This window comes from Haliotis rubra, unplaced genomic scaffold (assembly GCF_003918875.1).
Source record: "Haliotis rubra isolate DU_JTF1 unplaced genomic scaffold, ASM391887v1 Scf895, whole genome shotgun sequence".
In the NCBI taxonomy this organism is placed as follows: Eukaryota; Metazoa; Mollusca; class Gastropoda; order Lepetellida; family Haliotidae; genus Haliotis; species Haliotis rubra.
In genome coordinates, this window is record NW_025767629.1 from 195456 (window position 1) to 215175 (window position 19720).

General features: G+C 39.5%; 2 protein-coding genes across 5 annotated transcripts in view; one reads left to right on the forward strand and one right to left on the reverse strand.

Moving 5' to 3' along the window:
* The window catches only part of LOC124263694 (receptor-type tyrosine-protein phosphatase alpha-like), a 310238-nt gene that overhangs the window by 152912 nt on the left and 137606 nt on the right, over window positions 1-19720 (forward strand). The gene's annotated exons all lie outside the window — the stretch shown is intronic.
* LOC124263693 (multiple epidermal growth factor-like domains protein 11) overlaps window positions 1-19720 on the reverse strand; it is a 134312-nt gene that overhangs the window by 46174 nt on the left and 68418 nt on the right. The window contains exon 14 of the mRNA XM_046698355.1: window positions 2523-2666. Coding sequence (XP_046554311.1) covers window positions 2523-2666 — 144 coding nt within the window. The remainder of the gene's footprint in view (window positions 1-2522; window positions 2667-19720) is intronic.

A 19720-nucleotide genomic window follows, 5' to 3' on the forward strand; every position in this document is an offset into this window, starting at 1 on the left:
TTCTCTTTTATTCAAACTTACTTGTGGATTACTCATTTTAAATCATCCTTGGCATTGTCAGTTTCTTGTTGATTGATGTTTGTGTAATTCATCAAAATAACCTAGTAATTCGTTATAACCTGCCATTTTCAGAAACTTGCACAACGCCCAAACAGACTTGCATCTATTGATTGGCCAGATAGACGATAGAAAAAGGTAGCGACAACACTCACCATAGACATGACATCACCAGTCGTGGTGACGAAGATGACGTCAATTAGTTGCATTCCGTCCCCTTTGTCTGTGAGTCCAGCAAGCATGGCATACACGACGACACTGGACTTTGAAAGAATCTACACCTCCACTGCTCTCGCCAAGACCAACAGGAGGACGAGGATGAGGCATCCAACCAAAGTAACAGAGGGATCTCCATCAGGATGCCCCTTACAGGGCCCACTGACCAGCTCTTACAATTTAATTGAATTTATTTTCAATTTCATAATGTAATTTTTATTTTATTTTTGTATTGTAAGCTGTATGTTGTTATTGTATATCATAGTGGATGTTTGGCGATAGTTGTGACATAGAGTGTGTGGCTGAATGCCAAGGCGTGCAAATAAATGTCCGATGCAACTATGTTTTATCACTGTGTTAAGTTGTATGTTATTGTTATTTTTCATCATTAGCCTGATTTTAGAAATAAATTTCGTATCTAACATGCTATTTCAAGATAATAAGTGAATGAAAGTTTAACTGATGAAAAATTACAACTTGTTATAAATGATATATGATTTCCTAAAACTGGATTGAGTTATGCCAACATGTTTTGCCCTGTTCTTTAAGTGCTATATTACTAGTTATATGTATGATCTTTATTTGCCTTAAATGCTAATCCATACCATGTTGAGAAAATAAAACAATGAATCTTATTATATATTCTGTTTTTTTCTTTAGTAAAATGTCATGATAATAACAAATTGCTTATATTGTTTTGAACAAGAGTTTATGATATAAATAAAGAAGAATGTTTACATTTAGCTCTTTGAAACGCATATGAAAACCCGTGAACCTGAAATTGAAACCGGTAACTGAAACTATGCGGAAACCTTGTCGGATTGTTGGTAACTGAAACTATGCGGAAACTATGTCGGATTGCTGGGAACTGAAGCTATACGCGGAAACTATGTCGGATTGTTGGTAACTGAAACTATCTGCGAGGAAACCTGTTGGAGTCTTAATAACTGAAACCTTTGGCGGAAACCTGATGGATTCAAAGTTAACTGAAACTCAACGGAAACTTCTTGGAGTGTGGGTAACGGATACCTTGCGGAAACCTGTTGGAGTGTGGGTAACGGAAACCTTGCGGAAACCCTTGGAAAGTGGGTAATTGTAAGTTTCCGTTAGTGCGGAAACTCAATGTAAAAGAACGGAAACTCACTGGATTCTAGGTGGAAACTTAAGTTTCAGTCCACTTTCTACCAGGTTTCCGCATTGCGGAAACCGAGTTATTTTTGCTGTGTTTAACACCAAGTTATAGCCCGACCTTGCCGTGGCAACCCATCAGTAACGACTCCACATCAAGAACAATGGATTCAATCCATGCACCTCCCACACAGACACAGCAACATACTCTTACAGCTCGTGCCACACCTGTCAACAGAAGGTTATATATCTCCGAGTTCCATGACATATACGCATCGCTAAGCCCGACGGCCAATTCTAGCGCCAGATCATCGACGTTGACGTCTCCAACGAAACAGACAACACAGGCTATGGAGCCCGTGAGTGCAGAATAGTTCTCTTCACCGTGAGTCACGTTTCCTTCTCCACCGAGGTGACGGAAGACAAGAGACGTGTCTTCAGGCGCACGATCAAACGTTACGTCAGGGCATGTGTTCTAGAAGGGGATTGGTGTGGAGGTGGGGCGTTATGATCTAGGATGAGATAACAGCTTTATCAATGACGCCAGTGATTGTCAATGCCCAAAAGTACCCAGACAAGATTTTTCAAAAGGCTGCTTTGCCTTTTCTTGCATCAGAACAACAGTATCTTAATCAGAACTATGTGAATGAGTTACCCTGGCCCGCAGTAACACTTGCCTTTGACTATATTTGAAAAAACAGTCCGTTATTAAATCTATTCGTACTACGTTATAATGAAGTTTTTCATTTTTTCTAAAATCCATGAGCACAATGCATCACCCATAATGATCAGAGTACTGCAATTAACAACGCTCATTTCTGTATAAGCTTAATAGTTGTAAATCCTGTGGTTTCTGTAGTGTAGGTACCATATATTACTGCCATAACTATCACTTCTTTGGGCGAAAATGTTGCTTCAGTATCCTTGTATTATCCTTATTATTGTGTATGGAGGTTGACATTCATATCGGCGTGTTCGGCAAGGTGGCTATACTGATTTCAGTGCAAAATAAATAGACGCAAGTGACGCAAGTGTAAAACATTAATATACAATGGAAGTACTGTGTGCTATATTAGGAAATGAGGACTTACATGGGTAAAGTGATATGTTGAAAGTATTACCTTGAGTACAGTCTGTTCCCTGATATCCAGCTGCACATCCACCGACACACTCGCCCTGTATCACATCACAGCTGGAGTCCATCTTGCAGTGACGTGCAGCACAGGACTGGCCACAGTTGGCTCCATAATACCAAGAGGCGCATACTGAGCAGTATTGGAATAACATGGATTAATACTCATATGAGTGTATGAATGCTGACATTCATAACAGTGTGTTCAGCAAGGCGTTTGCTGAGCAAAACAAGCTATCTCTTCAACGTAAAACAAGTCGGGGGACACGTCGGGGGACACCAGAAATGAGCCACACACATTGTACCCATGTGGGGAATCGAACCCGGGTTTTCCACATGAGGAGCGAACGCTTTAACCACCATAACTAGCCAACCGCCCCTGGGAACCAATTAGAAGCATAAAACGATAATATCGAAAGAATATCATTTGACCCCTCAATACAGTTTCTGTGATGTGCTGCAAAATGTTGAGATTTGGGGATGTGGAGGTCATATAATGAGTGATCAGGTGATCGAGGGTGAGAATCAGTAGTCGGTGCACGGAGCAGGCCGCTTGAACGGTCATGCCAACATGTATGTGGTTATTTACTGCAGTACCTGCAGCTGGAAGGAAGCGTTCTTTTTTTTCTAAACAATTTAGAAAAACGTTCTGAACAGAGGAGGACATCTTTCAGACGATAAAAATACCTTTACTTTCAGATGCAGAATCAATTAAACTGTTTCAAATGGTATAAATATAGTGATATATGACATGATATTAATATATCATACTGCAAACTTTACTTTACTACAAACAATGTGGCAATTTATGCGCATTTCCTGATAATTCCAAACGCAAAAAGTTTTTCACCTTTCGCTGCACAATTCTGAGACAATCGGACGAGAAACAGCACAAAATAATGAACAAATACGTGTCCAGTATTAAAATATATATTAATTTTGAAATATACATGTTTAGTATGTCATCTAGTAGACGTGTTGCCTAATGGGTGCCCTTCGTGCGCACTACTCGTCATGTCATAGGACCTGCGGCTAAACCCTCTGCTGGTTTTAATGCTCTCCAAAATGGACAATGGAACAAGGACATAGTAAATGCAGTAAGTGAGTGAGCGTGGTTAGCTTTACGCCGCTTTAAGCAATACTCCAGAAATATCAGTGGGGCTTCACACATTGTACCCATGTGGGGAATCGAACACGGGTCTTCGGCGTGACGAGCGGACGTTTTAAACCACTAGGCTATGCCACTGCCCCGAACACAGTAACAATAGATGGGGACGAAAGGAACGTTAGACCTGCTTTAAATCAATCAAAAATACAACACCAGGACACATTGATACAAACTATGAATATGCCATAAAGCTTGAATGCAAATGGAGCGTAGATCGATGGTTTATATTTAGTAGGTCTAGTGACACTTTACCTTAACTTAAGAGATAACAATAGCAGAGTAGTCTGATAAAAATGTGAATTCGTTACACATACCAAGTACCCAAATATACACACATAGTCTACGATTAGACCTCTTTACGATCGCACATTCCCAGGCAGATTAAATATACCCACCTGGTCTGCGATTAAACCTACTGACACGATCTAGGATCCGAACCTCCCACACTCAGTGTCGGCAAATGCACTACTGAATTCCTCAAACATTAAGAATTAAATAGCCAATGGTCTTTGTCACCAAGTCCAAGTATCTAGATGAAATCAAACGAAACATATTCGCTGTGACAATGAACGATGAGGTTGTTTTAAATGTCACCAAAGAAAACTTCAGTATTTTAACTGTGGAGGATTTGGGTGGGTGGGCAGGTTAAATCCTTGGGTGGGCGTTAAGGTCTGATCGTAGACCGTGCAGAAGATAATGATCGTCTGTTCATACAGCAAATGCGTACGTCAGAGTAGGCGGGAGGGTCAAACTATAGAACAAGTGCGTAGATGTGATCATAAACCTTGTTGGCATGTGTGATCGTTGTTCAGGTGGTTGAATTCAGATCGTAGACTGTGTCGGGAGATCTAATCAGGACCAGGTGGGAACGTCAGATCGTAGAGTGTGTCGGGAGATCTAATCAGGACCAGGTGGGAACGTCAGATCGTAGAGTGTGTCGGGAGATCTAATCAGGACCAGGTGGGAACGTCAGATCGTAGAGTGTGTCGGGAGATCTAATCAGGACCAGGTGGGAACGTCAGATCGTAGAGTGTGTCGGGAGATCTAATCAGGACCAGGTGAGAACGTCAGATCGTAGAGTGTGTCGGGAGTTCTAATCAGGGCCAGGTGGGAACGTCAGATCGTAGAGTGTGTCAGGGGGAGTTCTAATCAGGACCAGGTGGGAACGTCAGATCGTAGAGTGTGTCAGGGGAGTTCTAATATGGACCAGGTATGTGTTCCACCAGGTTCAACAAAACAAAAGCATCTGATCTAATCAAGTGTTGTCATTACAGTTTATGTTTTAAAGTTGGGTGTAAGGTAGTTCTGAGCGCATAACGAAATATACATTCTACAGTACAACCAGAAATTATTGAGAATTGAAAGATTGTATTTTTTTCACTCATTACTCAGGTATTATATGTGAATATTAGCAGAACATAACTCCAGATTAAAAGACAGATGAACAGTTAGTATTTTGTTAAGTCACCATGTGCAGCAATGCAGGCTTCAATGCGGCGGGGCATACTACTGATCAAAGAAGCTAGAAAGTCGTGGTCCATGCTGTCCCAATATCGGACCACCTCTTCTTTCATTTCAGGAATATTAGTCAGATTTTTCTTATTAACACTTTCCTTTATAAGTCCCCAAACATTTTCTATTGGATTTAGGTCAGGGCTATAGCTTGGCCAATCTAATAATGTCATATTTTGGGTCCAGAAACCAGGCCTGTAGAATGCTTTGATCGATGTTTTGGGTCGTTGTCCTGCTGGAAAATCCAAAAGTTCCATAGAACACGTGAGCAGATGGACATAAATGTCCCTCGAGAATATCTGTGTAACGCTCACTGTTCATATACCCTTCAAATACACAGAGGAGTTGCCAATAACACAGATATGCCATCCCACACGTTAAACTTTGGACTGTGCTTTGGGCGCTGGTACAAAAAATTCAGTTTGTTTGGTCCAGAATTTCAATTCAATTTTAATTCAATTCAAATTATTTCGGTAATAGTGGTCATAGGCCGATATTTCAGTGTATTAGGAAACAGCCACACAGAACTTTCATCTGAGAAAATCACATTGTCCCAGTTAAAATTTCTATGCTGTAAGCACCAGTTCAACCTTCGCTCCTTTTGTTCAGGTTTCATGATCGGTGATGGAATTCCTCGACTTTTCTGCCAACTCATTGCATGCAGCTCAGTTCTAATTGTCTCCTTACAGACAGCCACAGTTCCTCTATCAATCATATCCAGCCAAATATTTTTCAAAATACGATAAACAGTGGCCAAAGGGATGCTTGTTCTACTTAAAATCACTTTAGCTGATCTGATGTCCTTGTTATAATACACTTCCTCTTCTCTAAATCATCCATACTGAGGAACACTGAAAATGTTGTCTGCTAGCAAGTAACCAAAGGGGTAACTCTTCACAAACTAATGAAAAAGGGTTAACGGAGTTGTCTCTCTTGAATGAAACCAAGCACTTGATAGTTGGTCAAGGTTGTTTATACTAGAAATCCAACAAATTCCTAAAATTCTCAATATTTTCTGGTCATAATATACATAGATGCTAACTTAGTTATAGAAACTAACTACTTTATAGTCCTAGCGACTAGTTTCGGATTAGTTCCATATCTGAGACTGAAGCAAGGGTACATCTACTTGACTACAGCGGCCGTTTCTCTGAGCAGTTCGTAACATTGCAAATTTCTTTGAAAAGAGTACATTACTGTTATCTATGAACAGAGCATGTGTGTTTGTTGACTACGTTGGTTACTGGTTACATGAATTACCTAATTCAGACATTACATAAAACAAGACAGTGTAAACTAAATAATCTCCCCCAAAATGAATGGAAAACAGCAAGCTTCTTCACTGACATAAAACAAATGAGTACCTGCAATTCTTTCACATTATTCTTTAATGGTTACTTAAACTGATAGGTTTTTCGTAAGGATTAACGAGATGACTCAAATACCTGTCTGTCATCATACCTCGATTAAATGTATTTTGCTAATGCCATCAACCTTTGGTTTGTGGAATCCAGACTTGAATATTTTCTGGTTATCGTGTTCTAGCTTGGCTGTCATTGTGTTTATACTTACTCAAGACTTGTACTTCAACAAAGTCCAACACAGCACCACTTCCATCATTATCAGTCTCTGTGTAGACGGTCAGGTAGCGCCAGGTCCCAGGACAGGTGACATTCAGGATATCAGGGATGTCTGTACCGTCAGCACGTCCTCTAACTGTGTCACATAGATCTCCTTCTTTTGGGTCAGATGAATTTGTCACAGAGGTGTAGAGTTGAAGGCCTTTACGTCGACGCGTATCTGAACAAAACGTTTGCTATGTGTCATGTTATCACGTGCTTCGTGTATATATGTAATTCACTTCATGGATATGGCTAACGCTGTTCACGACATTTTGATACACGTTCACAAGTGGTTGGACCGACTGATCATCTCGTTGCGTATAACAGTTAACAATTCAACCTTCCAGCTGTTTCTCGACATACTAATCCAACTTTCAGTTGCACCTCGTCAGTAACAATAGTAGCTGGAATCGGCTGTGTCACAACTTTAGTCATCCATCGGTGTGTCATAAAAGCTCAAATAGTGTGCAATTACTTGTATCAAATGTTAAATGATACAATTCATGCATAAATGAACCGACCCATGAAGGTCCGAGTTAGAATTGATCTTCAGTAACCCATGCGTTTTGTGAATGGCCACTAACGGGATCGGGTGGTCAGACTCGCTGACTTGGTTGACACATGTCATCGGTTCCCATCGGTTGCGTAGATCGATTTGTCATGATGATGATCACTGTATTATCTGGTACAGAGATGATTATTTACAGACCGCCGCCATATAGCTGGAATATTGCTGAGTGCGGTGAAAAACTACGTAATGTGCTACTTGGTTTGGGTTGGGGATACTAGCGTGTCAACTGTTATACATTGTACTTGTACATTCAGAAAGGGGCAGTGGGGTGTTAGCACTTGTTCCCCATCTCTGATTACATCTGAAGTCACCAGAACACCAGCACTGTGTGTAGTTAACTACAGCACATATCTTTGTTCTTTGTTGGCTCCAGACCTAGTTCTTTAACGGACTGATGATTCCTGGTTATTTTTTTTTAGTTTCATCTGGGGAATCAACACGTTACAGTTTGAACCCACGTATTCGTTTTTTCATGTTTTACAAATGACAACAGAGCAATATAGCCTTATCTACATGTACAGTATTACGTCACAATAACACAAAAACGCCTTTTGCTTTCATCGCCATATAGTGTCTTGTTGTCGCTTTATCTTATCGCTACTTCTTACATTTCTGAATCGTATCATCATCGTGTCGTGTCTAAGTATCTCCATGTCGTGCCGTACTATCGCTTTGTCGCGATATCGCGTGAATTTTTCAGGGAAATACAGCAATGTCAGCCTGCCATTGAATTAAACCTATCTAACAATACGTAGGTGTACACAAATACCTTAAAGGCAGGAGTTGTCAAAATATTGTGTGACTTTTTTCAAAATCGTACCAGATTATACTAAAACAAGAACAAGAATCAAAAGCAGCTAAAGAGTGAGTGAGTGAGTGAGTTGAGTTTTACGCCGCACTCAGCAATATTCCAGCTATATGGCGGCGGTCTGTGAATAATCGAGTCTGGACCAGACAATCCAGTGATTGAGCATCGATCAGCGCAATTGGGAACCGATGACATGTGTCAACCAAGTCTGCGAACCTGACCCCCGATCCCGTTAGTCGCCATTTACGACAAGCATAGTCGCCTTTTATAGCAAGCATGGGTTGCTGAAGGGCTATTCTACCCCGGACCTTCACGGGTCAGCAGCTAAAGATATTAGATATTGTTTCATTACTGACACAACAAGGTTCAAGGTGAGTTTATGTGGTGTGGATTTCTTTGCTACAACACCTGCTTGAACAAAGGTGTGACATACTTACAGTATCTTCTGAAGTAGATGTTAACCTCTGCTGACTGAACTTGTGTCTGTAGATCCACCTTCCACCAGGCAGTTGTTTCGTTAACTTTGGTGTGGGCTGAATACGTCTCATTCCAGGCACTAGTCACTCCATCTACAGCATTACCAGCAGACTGTGAAGGATTACGTGTGGTACTCATCCATGCTGGTTTGTCCCGGGCAACATTTTGTCTCAAACCTGCAGCAGATACTGTATATTGTAACATATTCGGTTACCATCTTCATCTCAGTCTAGAAACACACATGCATCTGATGACTTGTAACGACATATTTGGCACAGTAACCTGTTATTTGTGGGGAGGTGCGTCCGTTTCCAGTGTCTGGATCATATGGTCGTGGATCTTTCCCAGCATGTGGCGCTGAGCAAAAAGTATTTAACTGAATGCGTTAAAATGTCCCCACGCAAATACAGTTTCAGTGTCCATTTCATTCTCGTAAGATTATCCAAACACTATTAAGTTTGAAGGCAGCTTCAAATCATTCGTAGCATCCTGTTTTCGAAAAATCGTGTATTTGTGACAGAGTGAGTGAGTGAGTTAATATTTTTCGTAACATCGGCAATAGTTCAGTTATATTGTGACGGGAACAATTTTTGTGAATATACAATTAGAAACTTAAAGTCTGTTGTCGAAGATCAGTAAAACTACTCGTACATTACAGATATTAAAGTAAAAACTAGCATGCTATTATAAAACGATATTATCAAATAGAACAATACAATATTAAAATAGGCTATAGGTTGTCAACACCTGAAGGTAGATCACCATTCTAGGGACCATGAGGACAGTACCTGCATGGACCCTAGTTAGATTTACACCATCCCTTCAGCCACTGACGATTGTATGCAATATTCAGCCAAAATTTAAAAGAACAAAAAGTTTAAACTTAACTTTGAAAGTTTTAGGACTTACGTATCCTCTCAGGAGGGCAATAATATTATGATACTTTATCCCCCTTCGATGATACAGCCACTAACAATCGCAGCTGCTAATTGATACTACCGTGTTTTAAATACCATTTTATCTATTTACAAAACATATTATTGAAAATTTATCTAATAATTCCATTTCCTTAAAAGATTCAATTATTAAATGATAATTACCAGTATAAAAACGGTCCTTCAATGGTTTGACATTGAAATATGTATTACTTGTGATGGAAAAAATCAATACAGTCAAGCAGAACATGCTTGCCCGTGATTCTTTCATCACAAGGGATACAAAACGGAGGATCCTCACCTTTCATTCCGGTATTCATGCGTATATCTTGAATTTTGGCCAATACGACATCGTCGTAGAATGACCTCTTCAAATCTGTACTGACAACCCAAGAAGGTGTAACCAATAGAGGGTTTAATTTCATGTAATTTATTTACAACTACTTGAGTGTCCCACTTCTTATGCATCAGACCCCGGTAAGTTCTAATGCTAGCTTTGAAATTGGAGTATGGAATAAGAAGTGGTGTCAAAGATTTGTTGAGTGCTGCCTTAGCAGCAAGATCAGCCATGGTGTTCCCAGAAATGCAAACATGGCTGGGTAACCTACAAAAGACGATGTCGTATTGGCCAGTAGTAAGATCATTATACAATTTAATTTCTAATAAAAGTGGATGTTTTCAAGAAAGATTTTTAATAGCCCGAAGACACGAAAGAGAATCGGAAAAGATTATGCATTGTTTGTGTTTACGGTTTTTAATAATATATTCAAGAGCTGTTAATATGGCATTAGCTTCTGCTGTGAAAATTGAGCTTTTATTGGGCAATCGAGAAGATATTGTTCTGGATCCAATGGCAGTGGCACAAGTCACTGCGCCAACATCCTTGGATCGATCAGTAAATAAGGATTTGTTTGTATTATATTTACTTTTTTATTGATTATATTCTTGATTATACTGTAATTCATTAGTTTCTGGGTTTTTTTAAATGGTGTTAATCTTAGGTCTACTTGTGGCCTCACCAACTGCCAAGGAGAAGAAAGAAGACGGGAAGGAGCTATATTTTCCAGCTCAATGCCGGCAGCAGACATGAATGGTTTAATTCTTATTCCAAGAGACGGAATAAGTGACATTTTTTAATTGTATAAATCCTCATAGAGGGGTTTGAATTTATATGCAGGGTTAGATTCGTTGGAATATAGTTTTGCTATATACCGTAAAGATAAATTAATTCGTCGTTGGTTAAGAGACTGCTCATCGGCCTCGACGTAGAGACTGTCAAAAGGGCATTTGTGTATTTATATGTTACGTTCTTCAGGTGAAAGTAATATTTGCAATTAATATGTAAACACTATATGTTTGTTGATTTTATATGGTACCAATTATTGGACGCCCGTCAAGGGCACCTAGATCTACTTATCACTTACTTCTCGACTTACATCTCATGAAAGAAACCCAGTGGATACTTCATCCATAAGATACACTCCAAGCTGCTCGCTCCAAAACCTGAGTACTATTTTCGTTTTTAAACTTAACGTGTGATAGAATCACTATGCCCTGTTGTGTAGGAATGAATGAATATATATTGGTTTACACCGCTCAAGGAAAATTACTGTACACAAAAATATTACCATGTGACTATTAATAATTATAGGATATTTGTATTTGTATGTACATATCCACGCAACTAGTACATGCTCAAGGCGCTGGTATGTTCTTACCTCGATCATTGGATGTCAGTCTCAACGGCACGTCGTATTAATCCCAACTCCCTGGGGAGTATACAACTCTTCCAGCACCGAGTTATTGTGGCTTTCTTATCCTAACGAGGTACCCATTCACAGCTGGGTGGACTGGGACACATAGTCAGAGTACTTTGTCCAAGTTTCCTGCACGTTGCTGTATCCGCCACTAGGTGTTTGCATGCCACCACCGTATTGCACAGGGTGGTACCACCACCTGTGTCATATACCATCGGATTTTCTTCACAGGTGTTCTTTGAAGTGCACAGGGTTGCTGATCACTCAGCTACACTTAGCCAGCTGTTGTGGCAACATCATCGATACTCGATCATTTTCTGGTCCAATGAATTCATTGTCCCGACACCTTATCTTAGAGGACAGCCTCTTGAAATGAAGATTAATATTCTGATATTGTTATTCTGGCTCGGCGCCTTAGCCAGCTTTTCTAAGGCGAGCTAATGGAAGACATGAGATATCATGCACAGAACTGAAGAGAACATAAGTCACTTAAGCAGGAGTAAAAGCGTCAATGTGTTGACATTGGCCTGCCTTACATGACGACATGTCAGCCACAAAACACCTCTGAGAACATAAGTCACTTTATGGATTGTCTTGCTCGACTACATCCCCCAGGACATCCAACAAGCATGGCGACACATCATCATCATTATCATCATCTGACGTCATCAGGGAGCGTCTTTGCAGTTGGTGGTAATATACGTTGTTAATGTGACGTGTCAATGCGCATGAGCGAGTTTAAACGGGTGTTCCCATTGTCCTTTACATATAGAGATATTTTATGCTCAATTCGGGAAACTGTTCTGTCAATGTCGGTTGCAATAATGACTGTCATTTTAAATGATGTTTTCGTTGAGATCTTTTCGCTAGATTTTACTTCATACATCTATTTTTGTAGTTATTTCAAACTACGGTAAAGTTTCTTTTGACCTCAATCTTATATGTTTGACGAATTTTGTCTTCCGATCACAGTCTTGTTACTATGGTTTAATTTAACATTTCATTAATGTGATATTCTGAAATGCATAAACCCTCTACGACTGCGTCAGTTTGTGGGTTTCTACGCTAAGCACTTGTTCCAACAATATCACGGCAGGAACTCCAGAAATAGGCATCAGATATTATACCTATGGGTACGCCTGGCGACATATTGGATTGCATGACGACGTCCCAATTTAAGACACATGGGAAGATCGTGTGACATATTTTCCCACCGAACTCTAATGCTTCGTGAAGTATATTCAACAAAATCCTACGCTCGGTGTTTCGTCTGTAGGCAACAGCCTAGCGTAACGCTTGTCTACAAGGAACTGAATATACATGTCAGTTTACGCGCGGTAAAGGCTCATCTTTATCTTTGACAGCCTACATTTCCATAATTTAATGGTATATTTTGTTTGTTGTATATATCCGGCCACCCAGCGTACAATGTCACCTTACACCAAACACCCAAGTCCTGATATCTTTTTTATCAAAAGTAATTGTTGTTTTAAGTGATGCATCTAATAGCACATATGTATAAACTGGAAGCAAAAAATATGCATTGCTACCCATAAGGTTTGCCTAATAAGATTAATTGTACCTAAGTATTGAAAAGAAATAGAAAAAAAATTATGTAGTCATAAAATAACTATACCTGATTATTGAAAATAAACGAAAACGTATGTAATAACAAAATCATCAAATCTTACAGTACACAAATCTACATCGTTGAAACTTGTATTTCCTGCAATGACCCTTGAAATTAGCAACTGGGGATCCTCTCGACTCCTATTGTAGTGAGTGAGTGTTAGCAATATTTCAGCAATAACACAGCCTCAGGTAAAACTGTTGTGTCACTTGCACTTTGAAAGGGGAGAGGCAGACAAACAAGTTTTACCAGTTTGAACACTAACGTAACTGGGACACAGTGACATGCGCGTAGTTATTCTTTCAACAGCAGTGTGAAAATCATTAACAGTCAGTTTCTATAACAAACCTCAGTGACGAGTTCTGTAAAGTGATAACAAAACATTCAACTCGGCCTATTTCACACAGAGGTATTCACGTGTGACGGTATTGTGAACACCCCTATAGGTATTCACCACGGCTGTGACACAATAACGACTAGCCAGTGAAAGCCAAGCAGGAAGTAATGTCGGGTAGCGAGGCGCGGCGAGCCAGTGTCGCCAAACAACGACGTGTGTACATGGAATAAATAGTTTTGAGTTTAACTGTGGACGATAGCTGCTTAACTTATGAGTATCTCGTCTACAGTTTAGTCAACAACGCCTGCGTTAGTGACACCCCGACCCTGACAATATAAACCGCCATGGAGCATGTAAGCGCAGTTGGACGAGATACCACCTTTTAATACTTCATTGGTATAATTTTGTATTCAGTTCTAAACGTAATCTACTCAAGGCACATTTCTTAATTTACGAGTCACTGATTCGAGCTGAGAAGGGTGTAAAACATGACATAATTATAATTTGACAATGAAGGATATACATTGTTCTTATTGTCTATCGTTTGTCAAATTTAATTACGAGGACATTTTTTCCTAATACGAATTCACCTTCAAACAGATGCTTAAACGAGACTCTACATGCTGCAATGTGATTGCCAGGTATCCGACCCACCAGTGGTATCTGGTATTGTTGTCTCAATAAGGTGAGGTGAGGTGAAATTGGGTTTAGCGTCGTGCTGGAGAATATTTCGCTCATATGATGACGTGCATGCGCGTATATGTGTATGTGCGCCTTCTTGTACTAGCCCAGACTGAAGCTGGTTTTATAGTGCTAGCCCACCCAGACAGGGGCCAACAAGTACCAAATTTTAACGGGTTGTCTCAATACTCAATTAAAGATAAAATAATACCGAGACCCATGGAAGTTAAAAATGTACTTACCTGCTGCAAGACTGAGACTGGCCACCCACATCACAACACAGGCCCACACCGCCATTGTGACACACTGCCGCCCAGACCAGGAAGAATATAACGTTCCTATGTATATCTGTTTATTGTGAAGTACATTTTGTTTGTCAAATCGGACGGCCGTTCTTTACACATACAAGCTAGACTATATTCTTCCTGGTCTCACAGCATATGTGTGACACAATGGGGGTGTGGGCCAGTGCTGTGTTGTGGGTAACCAGTCTCAGTCTTGTTGTAGGAAAGTACATTTTTAACCTCCATGGGTATAAGTGTTGTTTTGACTTAAAATATTCATTAAGACAATGAACAAAATACCAGATACCACTCCCACTGTGGACCTGATACCTGACAATCACACTGTAGTGTATCCATGGTCCCTAGCATGGTGGTCTACCTTCAGTTGTTGGCAATATATAGCCTGTTTTTATATTGTATTTTCACCTATAGGTAAAATGTTTTAGCGTTAATTACTAGTTATAAACTGAAATCTGTGATCAATTAGTTGTATAACTGTCATTCGCTGATAGATTTTTATAATTTACCTTTATTTATTGTAAAATTATAATCTGTTTGTTTTTGAATTAGCATCTGTTTGAAGGTGTATTCGTATTAGGAAATCGATATCATGTGACAAACGATAGATAATAAGAACATTGTATATCCTTCACAGTATAATTATGTCATGTTTTACACCTTGTCTGGTCCAGGTGGTGACTTGTAAATCAAGGAATGTGACTTGAGTATTTTGTTCAGAACAATGAAGTATTGAAAGGTGGTATTTCGTCCAAAAGCGCTAAAATGCTGAATGACAGTCCATCTATGTTGTCAGTGTCGTGGTATCACAACGAAGTTGAGGCAAGGCCCACCTGAACACGAGATACACATAAGTTGAGCAGCTATTGTCACCAGTTGCACGGTTGATGGGGTGGCCTAATGGTTAAACCGTCCTCTCGTCACGCCGAAGACCCGGGTTCGATGCCCCACATGTGTACTATGTGTGATGCCCAATCCTGGTGTCCCCCGCAGTGATATTGCTGGAATATTCATCAAAGCGGCGTAAAACCATAGTCCCTTACTCACCAGTCACCACAATCATTCCTTCTATGTACACACGTCGACGCGTGGAGATACTGCCTCACCGCGCCTCACTACCCGACATTACTTCCTGTTAGACCCTCACTGGCGAGACAGCAAGGCTGTTGTTGTGCTCATATCAGCCGTGGTTAACACGAGCAGCGTATTTCATAATACCGTCGCACGTAGATGCGTATGCATGAATGAGTGAGTGAGTTAATATTTAGCGTCATATCGGCAATATTTCAGCCTTATCTTTACGAGAACAATTTAATTTCTACCAATATTAAAATCAATAAATTTAGAACGTAAAAACCTGTCATTGAAGGACAGTGTTCGATTATCTCATTATTGAATTTATGTAGTGTGAGTAAACTTGAAAGTGTAAATAATACATGTTAGTATAGATTGTCTCATTTTTTCGCTGAACTTCAACAGAGAAAGATGTTCTCTTATCACTGGCGCTTAAGAAGACACGCAGTATCAGATATGTACTGCTCTTGCAATAGGTCTGTCAGATAGACCTCTCTGGAAGAAAGAAAGTCTGTTTGGTGGAACGACATGAATAAAACTAGTGACGACAAAGACTGGTACGATAATTTTCGAATGAACAAAGGGGTTTTCGATCTTTTCTGCACACAACTGCAGGATTACTTAAAAGCTTGTGACCAAGCTGTTCGCCAACCTTTGGATGTACGAATGAAAGCCATACTTATAGAAAATAGAACTATGGGAACTTTGTTTGGCGTTGGGAAGTCCACCGTTTGTAAATGCATTCATAAATGGGATCATAAATTAGAATGGGATAAACTATTACATGATTTTTTTCTTGTAAAACTAATAAAACTATACGCTACAGTCAGTGTTCGATTCAGTGCATTGAAAAGAGATAGTGAGTATGGTTTTGCAACATTCCAGCAAAATCACGGCGGGGGGACACCAGGCATTGAAAGACAGCCCGGGTTTAGCTGCCCTTGTGATAAAAACACATGACACAGTGAGATTGTCAGATTGTGTTTCCACATTGCCTGATATACCATTAATACATAACAGGAAACTGTTTAACAGATTTCTAACACGTATTGTATAACAAAATATATTGATAACTCTATATCTTTCAGAATTTCATGTTTGTTGTGTTAACAAAACTGAACAAAGCGGACAAACTGGATTCTCTTAGAAATGTTTGCTGTGAGTATTTATCTAAATGTGATGGGGAAACATTGATAAAGCCTTTACACAGTTACATGACAATTTTCTTGATTCATCTAGTCAACGTGTCCTTTTTTCATATAGAACATTTTTAATCGGTTTTCCCGATTACAGTCTCCATATACCATAGCTGGCATATGCATCCCCACAATAACAAGTCCGCTCAGGCAGAACGCAATATCGGGTGGATAGTCAACATTTCCCGCTATTACCCTGGGTAGAGATGAAAGGCTTGTTTTGTGTTTAACTGGTGATGACAGGTGCGCATTATCATTACTACAGTGTCTCTTTCAGTAAACCATGGTTGTGTGAGTGAAACGTTGAATATAGCAGCTAAACATAACACTGACAATATGTTATAGCCTGTCAGCATATCAAAACGATATACAACTTATAGTGACCCCATTCCGTATTTTGTCATCTATCCTTGATTCCACGGAATCACTTATAAGAATACGATACACTATTACGTAATCTTTCCTTGTGACAATAACAAAACTACATACTGTTGTCAGTGTTCAACCCAGTGCACTGAAAGAAAGCCTGTATAGCTTTCCTCGTAAAATTTTGCTTATGATACAAAGAGATGGTCAGGTGTCTCCAACTTCCTGATACATCATTTGTTACACGTGTCCTAACGACCATTTGAAAGTAAAATTGACAAACGATCAAGTATTCAGACAGAAATTACTAACCTGCTGCGAGGCTGAGACTGGCAACCCAAAACACAACACTGGGCCACACCGCCATTGTGTTTGCTGCACAGACCAGGAAGTAGATCACGTTCCTACAAACATCACTTCACTGTGAAACACAATGAGATATTTCACACAAGATACCCACTTTGTTCCTGTTGCTATTACACCACAGTGAGTGTATTTGATGATATACTGTTACTGAAAAGACACATCTCTATCTATAGAAATATTGGCCTTATGTGGTCCCGAACACAGCACGATACAATAGGATGCGGACATACACGCGTAAGCATAATGTAATAGGTAGTAACTCAAAAAGACTTCATCGACTTGAATTTTACAACTCTTTGCGGTATCCAGAAAATGGATACAATATGTATTATAATTATTCAAGGGACAGAATACATTGTTGCAGAACAGGTCGAAGGGACCTGATAGTATTGATTTCGTCAGTAAATGGGCATCCAATGTTTGCCACTCATGTCCTCATTGGTTGTTTCTCATGATATCAACCACTGGTTTGGCTGGTTCACACAGTCAAGGGGTGGATACTGCTGATAGCATGTAGTGAAGCCAGGTAATTAGTCGAATCCCTTTCCACAAACCAACATTGCAAACAATAATTTTAAAGACTACTGACACAATTTGTGGACTGTTCAACAATGGAAAGGGATGAAGGGGTAGTGTGGAAATGTGACCCTGCCAACTACTGAAAACTGGGCGCATATAATCATCAGTTCTGGAATAAGAGTCCCGAAAGGATGAACTGATTTTGTATCTCGAGCAGGTGATTATCGCCTAGTGTTAACACATGTTCACGTAAAATACTTCCCTTCACTTAGCTTTTTGGAAAAAAACCCGTCCATTTGTGAATCAGCTAGGTGTGATGAGCATGGAATTTATTCTCTGCTGCTTTGGGCACGCGCTCCGTCGTTGATCTGTGCACCACATCGTTATACAAATTCGTTGGGTCAGATTTTGTCATCCTGCTCGTTTGAAGAAACATGATATATATAGCATCGGTTAACACGAATATATTTTGATATAATTTTTGTACTAATATAAATGTGAGCTGTTTGTGTTTATGACAAATTAGACAATGCCCAACTCATGTTTATCTGAGACATCTTATCTATAAATTGGCAAATGGGCACAATGTTTAAAACAAGACAGGGGTTTCCATTAAACAAACATGATTTTACTCAAGACTTACCAGACACAGATTACGTTTTGGAAGCTGTTGCAGGACTGGGTCTTAGGTGAAAAACATAATTAGATTTAACAACGATACTTTGAATTGCCATGAGCTTTTACATGCACACATTTACTTACAGGAGTATAGTTGCATATGTTAGTAAATTTACTTGTAGTATGTAATAGAAAATGAACATCCCAAAACGAATTTACTCACATAAGTATGTATACTCCTGGAGTAAATTTACACCTGCTCCAGAGGTAAAGTAAAAGTATATTTACTCCTAGTGTATTTTACTCTAGGTGCAAATTCATCTTGTAAATGACACTTTGATTTGCTCCTGTAAGTAAATTCATTGCATCATAGCTTCAAATGGACTATTATTTCATCATGATTTTGTTTTCAATGTGTCATAAAAAACATTATAAGGTTCATTGGAATTTTCATTGGATTTTCAAAATACGTCTTTGTTGCTTTTATACAATTTCTTTTTGTACGACCATGTTACAAAATATGGATGTTACTTCATTGAAGTCAGTTTGACAGCAGTCTCGTGTTTCAGTAGTTCATTTAAAGTTTATACATTTTATATCAGTTGTTCAAATTGTCTTTTCCTTTTCTGTATCAATGCAAAGGTACTGTAAGTCCCCATGGTCCCTAGTATGGTGACCCACCTTCAGTTGTTGGCGATCTATAACCTGTTTTATATTGTATCGTCCTCTATTGTTAAGGTATTTTAGATTTCATTACTAGTTTTAAATATATATCTGTGATAGTCTAGTTGGTTTTACTGTCTTTTGTCGACAGATATTTCAAAATGATTACCTTGTTTTCATCGCTATATGGCTGTAATATCGCGGATGCAATGTAAACTCACTCACTCACTGTATCAATGATTATGTAACACACATAGTTCTCAAGTAAAATAGAGCGATTAGTAATTTCTTCTGCATGTAGTTTGTAAACCCCGAGAATTGTACAGTCTGCTTGTCTGAAAACACATCGACCTGTGCCGTAAGAGGTTATGATGCAAACCCATTACGTTTCATGTATAAAATGTCGCACCTCAGTATATAAAAGTCGCTTGTAAGCTGCTCGTGTCCGCGCTATATACATGCTCAAGGCGCTACGTACATTGCTATCCCTGTCATTGGACAATATTGTACCTTCCGATACTTTTTCGGGGCGATGGGGTAGCCTTGTGGTTAAAGCGTTTGCTCGTCACGCCGAAGAACCGGTGC